Raw genomic sequence first — 7,250 nt, 5'->3', positions numbered from 1 at the left:
TGGTTAGCCTCCAAAATGGCCCTCCATGAGTGTCACCTCCAAGTTTTCACGCCTCTGCGTAGCCTCCTCCTATAATAAGTAAGGGTGATCCGTGTAATCGATACAATATTACAAACATGTTTGTGTGTAATTTCTGAGGCTAGGACATAAAAGAAACTCGGCTTCCATATTTATTTATGTTAATTCTTATTCTCTTCCATTTCTAAGTGTACTATTTCATAAAATTACATGCCCATTAAGGAGGCACATCTTTTCTGAGGTCTGTAGCTCCCAATGAATTGGGTACCTGGAATCCACTAGAAGGAAATCAGTAACCAGTAAAGGGGTTTGGGAAAAATAAAAGATAGCTTCAGCAACTGGCTACACTTGGGGATGCTGTCTAATGACACAGCATTGTGGGAATTTCCTCTTTCTGCCCAATTCTGCCTGCCCCTCTGTTTAGGAGAAAATCTGTTTTAAAGGAATCACCGAGATTAAGCTCTAGGGTCAGGATTTTATAAATCTACTTTTAGTGTAAAACATGAACAAATTTTGTCTAGGTATAAGGAAAAAAAGTTTTAATATTTTTCCCAGACTGAAAGGTATTTATATATATTCAAGATTCACATTTTACTTTCCTTTATTAATTAGCAGGGACATCTGCATTAACACAGGTTCATTAATTTATGATCTAGTGAGTCTTTTCTACCTCTAACTTCCCTGATGAAAGAGAATGAAACAAAAAGGAACTGTTTTATCAAGACTTCTCCCACAGATTTAAACAATGGTCCTTGAATAACATTAAAGATATTGATTTTGCTGTTGTCTTTTTAGCTTGTTGTGAGATAAACATATTAATCAAAAGTGAAGGCATTAAAATTCAGATTTTATATTACTACTTGCTAAATAATTAATGTGAGAGCAGGTTGTCATTTTCTTTAAATTCTAAATAAAACCAAATGTCAGTAATGCCAACCCAAGGTGTACCATTTCTTGAAACTAAAATCACAGCTTCCTCTGAGGGACTGTCAGAAAACATAATTGAAATGATAAATAGTGTTGTTACACTTACTCACTTGGGGCACCGTCTCATCCTTCCAGATCCATTTTCTTCTCTGTCTGGGTTTGAGTCTTGGAGAGTTCTCCCGGTACAACATTCTGGAGTCAGTCAGTCATTCATTCCAAATAGAATCCTCAGAAACAAAAAGAAACATGTATCACAAGTATATTAGTTTCCTATTGCTGCTGTCACAAGTTACCACAAACTCAGGGCTTTAAAACAACTATTACCTCACTGTTCTGGAGGACTGAAGTCTCACCCAGGTCTCCCTGGGCTGAAACCATGGTGTCTGCTGGGTTCTGTTGCTTTCTGGGTGCCTTAGTGGATAGTTCACATCCTTGCATTTTTTAGTTTCTAAGGGCTGCCGCATTCCTGGACTCATGACCCCCCTTATCCATTTTCAAAGCCAGCAACAGTGGCTGAATCCTCATAGCACATCTCTCTGACCCTTTTCTGTAGTCACCTCTCCCACGGACTCCTCCCCTGCCTCCCTCTTCCATGTTTAAGGGCTCTTGTGACTACTTGGGGGTCACCTGAGCAATCTAGGATAACCTCCCCATCTCAAAACCCTTTACTTCATCACATCTGCAAAGCCTCTTTTTGCCATGTAAGGTAACATATTCACAGTTTTAGGGATTAGGAAGTGGGCATCTTTGTGGACCATTATTCTGCCCACCACAACAATTTTTAAAGTGACTAAAAATAACATTCCAACGTTCATTTAGAATGCGGTTCCTTCTCCTGAAAAAAAAAAATGTGTTTGATAAGTTATAAGAAGCAAATGAATCCCCAGGATTGCACCCACTAAACTATCATATACAGTGAGTCCCCTACATATGAAACTTCAAGTTGCAAACTTTCAATGTGAACACGTGTTTGCATGTCCAATCACGTAAGTTAGTTCACGTGTCTGGCGTAGGTTGTCACGTGCGTGCATCCTCTACAAGTGGTTGCGCCTTTGTGTACTTTACTCTACAGTACCGTATAGGGTACAGTAGTACAGTATCTTTATTTCAAGCCCAGGATGTCCGGAAGTAAGCGCAAAAGCAGCAGTGATGTATCTGGTACTGCTAAGAAGCACCAAGCGATAATGATGGAAAAAAAGTGAAAATTGAGAGAGTGGAGCAAGGCGAAAAGATGGTAGATGTTGCTTGTTCTTATAACATGAATTGTTCAACCATCGGCACGACTCTAAAGAACAAGGACAAGATCATGGAACATGTGAAGTCTTGTGTGCCGACGATGTCGACAATAATATCGGAGAAGCATGGAAAAGTGATGGAGGAGATGGAGAAACTTCTCAGCGTGTGGATGCAGGATCAGTATCATCGTCGAGTCCTGATCAGCTTAATGCCAATTCAAGAGAAAGTTAAAAGCCTTCATGAAGACTTAAAGAAGAAACACAGTGAAGAATCAGAGGGCGCATCTTTTAATGCCAGCCATGGCTGGTTTCATCGGTTCAAGGCTAGAGCCAACCTTCACAATGTAAGTGGTGAGGCAGCAAGTGCAGATACGGTAGCTGCCCAGGAATTCCCTGAAATGCTTCGAGAAATTCTTGATGAAGGCCTGTATTTACCCGAGCAGGTTTTTAATGTGGATGAGACAGGACTGTACTGGAAGAGGATGCCAGACTGAAGTTACATCAGTAAAGAGGAAAAGTTGATGCCACCCTATAAAGCAGCAAAGGATAGGCTAATTCTGTTGTTTGGTGGCAATGCTTCTGGTGATATGAAGCTGAAGCTTCTCAATTTATCATTCAGAGGACCCAAGAGCCCTTAAAAACATAGCCAAGGGCTCTCTTCCTGTTGTGTGGAAGAGTAACCCCAAAGCCTGGGTTACACAGGCCATTTTCCAGGACTGGTTTTTCTACCACTTTATCTTGGAGGTAGAGAAATATTGCTTGGAGAAGGACATCCCATTCAACATTCTTTTGCTGCTGGACAGTACTCTGGGCCACACGCCATTCATGGACTGGAGGACTTTCATCCCAACTTCAAAGTAGTGCCACCGAATACTAGGTCGCTCATCCAACCTACCGACCAGGGAGTTATAGAGACTTTCAAGAAATATTATTTACGTCACACTTTTCGACAGGGAGTAAAGGAGACTGACAAATCAGGAACAATCCTGCAACAATTTTGGAAGGACGATAACATCTACAAGGCCATAAAAAACATTGACTTTGCTTGGCATGAGGTTACAGCTGTCACCATGAGTGGAGTTTGGGAGAAACTTTGCCTGCAGACTGTTCATGATTTTCATGGATTTGAGAAGGTGAATGAGGAGTCTGAAGAGGTCTTCAGCAACTTAGTGACCCTCAGCGAGAAGCTGGAGCTAGACCTGCAAGAGGACGACCTCATTGAACTCCTTGCTGTGCAACACAAGGAGCTTACTAATGAAGACCTGGTGGTATTGGAGGCCCAGAGAAAGGACGAAGAGAGACAAGAGGAAGAAGAAGTAACTGAAGAACAGAAGAGATTCACGATGTAGGAAACCGCAAGGGGATTTTCTTTATCTGAGGAGGCACTGTTTGTTTTAGAGGCACAGGACCCGAATGTAGAATGGTACATGAAGGTTGCAGCAGCAGTTCAGAATGCAATCCAGTGCTACCATGTCATCTATGACCAGAAGAAAAGAGCTACTACCCAGACATCACTGGATCATTTTTTCAAGAGGATGGATAGAATTGAATCCAGCAAGGAACCAGAAACTTTGCCATCAACGTCAGGCATGAGTGAAATTGCAACTTGCCCTTGTCTCCTATTGCTGACGATCCTTCAGCTCTACCATCTCCCACCTCCCCTCCCTCCTCCAGTCAGTAACTCTTCTTGCCTGTTCACTCAATGCCAGTGCCTGTAGGCAAGCTGTTGGACTGTACTACTGTACTTTTCAAGGTACTGTACTGTAAGATTAAAAATGTTTTCTTTGTGTTTTTTTGTTTTGTTTTATTTGTATGAAAAGTATTATAAACCTATTACAGTACAGTACTATATAGCTAATTGTGTTAGTTGGGTACCTAGGCTAACTTTGTCGGACTTACAAACAAATTGGACTTACGAATGCACTCTCGGAACAGAACTTGTTCGTATATAGGGGACTTACTGCACAGGTATCATATACAGATAAACTTAACTTAAATAGACCATGGCTGCCAACAGCAGGAGTATCTGCTTCCTTTGCAGTGAACTTTCCTCTGATCTGACCATAAAAAGAAGAGCAGGGAGTGCACAGTCCATGAAACAGCACTATCTGGAGAGGGACCATGCATTTCACAGCGGTATTATTGTGGCTGTCTTTAAGATTCTGTCGCAGTATTAAGTGTTAGTCCTTTAAGTATTACTGTTGTATTTAGAAATTTTTATTTTCAAGAATATTTGATCCATAGGGAAGAAATATATGTCTTAAATTTGTTACACATGAAAGAAATTGGGAGGGTGGCCAATATTTCTTTCTATTTGGCGTTATTCTAGTTTCTCTCCAGAGACAGGCACATCATAGATGCACGTTTTGGATCTTGTTAACCATTTTCTTCCCAATAGTCATTATTTATGGACTTGAAAAAGCAATGCATTTCTTAACCATGCCCTTTTTCTATGACTACTTATAACATGTTTTCAGATGCAAATTCATAATGTTCTTATTTGCATGATATATAATTGGTATTCTATAAAATTAGAGTGGTTGCATAATGCTGACAATATGATATTTGTTCATTAATTATGTATATATAAAAATATATAAATATATACATATGAAATTATATATATAATTATAGATTTGAAATATATATGAAATTCATTCAATTTTTTTTTCTTTTTTGTGGTACGCAGGCCTCTCACTGTTGTGGCCTTCTCCGTTGCAGAGCACAGGCTCTGGACACACAGGCTCAGCGGCCATGGCTCATGGGCCCAGCCACTCCGCGGCATGTGGGATCTTCCTGGACAGGGGCACGAACCCGTGTCCCCTGCATCAGCAGGTAGACTCTCAACCACTGCGCCACCAGGGAAGCCCTCATTCAATTTTGATTAGATAAAGAAAAACAAATGACAATGAAATAGCTAAAATTACAAAGGACACTTGTTTAACCAGCCAAAAGCTTTCTTTAAATGTACATTCCATATGTGAATTTAATATAGCTGAAAATGCTACCTGGAATTCCAAATCTGAAATAAGAAGAAACGGTGCCCTTTTGGGCTTCTTGGATAAAAATCAGGGCAAAAGTGAGTAATGGAAGATTTATTTCCCTGCTGGGCAAATGGCACAGATTTCCTTTTGATAGTCAACTGTTTCCGACACAGTTAGAAGGAGCCCTGGTGCTGCAAACTCCACCCTTGATCATAAACATAAAGTTACAATGAGGATAAATGTAAGACATATGTGGCCCACATTTTTATTCCTATAAAAGTATCTTGGACAAATAAGAAGGAGAGAGTGTTTTTTCAAATCCTACAGGTGGTTTCATTTAGTCAATATGTTTGTCTAATTGCTCAAAAGTTACCTACACAATATTGAGAACAGATATTCTTTTGTAAAGTTTCTTAATCAGCTTCTGAACGTTGCCAGCGTCCTCTTTAGCATAAATCCTCTTTTTCTGCATGCAAAAGCTGAAATCTGCCACGTTCTTGTTTTACCCTCTGCCATCCAGTCTCAAGAAGCTGGATCTGACAAACATAGCATTAAAAAATAATGGGCAGGGGACTGCCACAAGCTGTTGCCAATGAAACAACTGCAGACCCTGCATTGGTAGCTTCCTCCTCTAACTTCATATCCCCATGGTGCTGGCAGTAATTGGGAGGGGGGTTACAGGGACATCTCTCTCAAGGGAGATAGTAAGAATATTAATATTAATGCAATATCTGCTCTTTCAGATGGGAATGGATAAGATGAAATGATTTAAAGAAGGCTTGATCAATCGTTCCGTTTCTTGGCAAGAAAATGATGCCTTTGCATTTAAGAAAGAACATCTGGGTGGAATCACATTGGTTAAAAGAATTGGGTGGTTGGCAACCAAAAATTCACCTTCTTTGATAGAGTTAGATTCCTTCCCCTCTCCCACCCTCCCACCGCCTTCCTTTGGGTCTTCTGGCCCTGCTGGGGGCAAAAGCAAAACTTTGAAATGCTTCACTTGAAAGTATATGCTTACATTTCAGCACTCTTTTTGTGACCTTGCTGCTTACTGATTTATTAGCAGTGTCTAAGAAGGCATCTGGGGTAGCTGGTCAATTTGTCTGATTCTGAAGAAAGGGTGGCCACCCTGGGAGGCTTTTTGACTCTATGACCCCACATCTGGCCCATGAAGCTCTTTCTGTCCCCATGGTGGCTTGAGAAGTGTCTGCAACCAAGAGCTCTTTGGAGAAATGTGGACAGTTCGCCAAACCTTTCAAAGTCTGGGAGAGCTGAGAGGCTGCTGCTTGCTTCTGACCAGGACACCAGCAAGGCCGCAGCACAAAAGGACTGTGCACGTGGTAGATAGATAGGGGTTTCGTAAGACATTAAACATTTCAAGGTTTTACTACTGAAAGCACAAGCGGAGCCCTGTGTAGGAGACAAAGATGTATGGCCTCAGGGAGGAGTTGGGGACACTGCTCCTTTACTGTTCTCTCTCTGAATGGTGATGACCGAGCATGGAGACATTTATGACCTGCATCCCCCCCTTGCCAGATGCCAGATGGCCACTAGTTAACCAGTAACATTCCTGCCACCCGTCCACTCTCTCAGCTTTGGGAGTTGAAGCCAGGGGTACAGAGCAAAGTGGGGCTCATCAGGGCAAAAATCAGCACAGGAGACAAATTTGGAGCGTTACGGGAAGGCAAAGGCACCCAACTACAAGTCAGAGTAAAGAGGAGGGAGGTATTCAAAAAGAGTCTTCCAACCTAATGTGAGTTTTAAAGATCACAGTGGCATCCTAAGGGACACACCCTGTCTTCCCCAAGAGCATTCCTTCATACAGAGCTCATTCCCCAGTCTTTATATTTCTTTGTAACTCTGTAACTCTACACCCCCCTAAAACACCTGTGCTACCTTTAATATGATGAGGCTCATCCTAGGTCTATTTCCTTGCAGAGCAACCTGGGAATCACTGTACCAGTCACAACTGTTCCTAGCCCTCTCTCCTTTTCTCTTATTCCTTACCTTATTACTATGATATTCTTTGATGTTGTATTCTTGCAAAGTATTTAAAACATCACTACCATCATCAAGGAGCACTTTT

At 41.4% G+C, this 7,250-nt stretch overlaps 1 protein-coding gene across 1 annotated transcript; it reads left to right on the top strand.

Annotated features, from left to right (window-relative positions):
• Window positions 1-2,176: 2,176 nt before the first annotated feature.
• On the top strand, window positions 2,177-2,674 carry LOC137209499 (tigger transposable element-derived protein 1-like). Its single transcript, XM_067711179.1, has one exon. The coding sequence runs from the start codon at window positions 2,177-2,179 to the stop codon at window positions 2,672-2,674; it is 498 nt and encodes a 165-aa protein (XP_067567280.1).
• The last annotated feature ends 4,576 nt before the right edge of the window (window positions 2,675-7,250 follow it).

Source organism: Pseudorca crassidens, chromosome 2, assembly GCF_039906515.1.
Source record: "Pseudorca crassidens isolate mPseCra1 chromosome 2, mPseCra1.hap1, whole genome shotgun sequence".
NCBI lineage: Eukaryota > Metazoa > Chordata > Mammalia > Artiodactyla > Delphinidae > Pseudorca > Pseudorca crassidens.
This window is presented reverse-complemented; position numbering and strand designations above follow the sequence as displayed.

What these genes read in the sequence shown, in the direction of transcription:
- LOC137209499 (XM_067711179.1), top strand. Translation starts at nt 2,177, where the DNA reads ATGGTAGATGTTGCTTGTTCTTATAACATGAATTGTTCAACCATCGGC.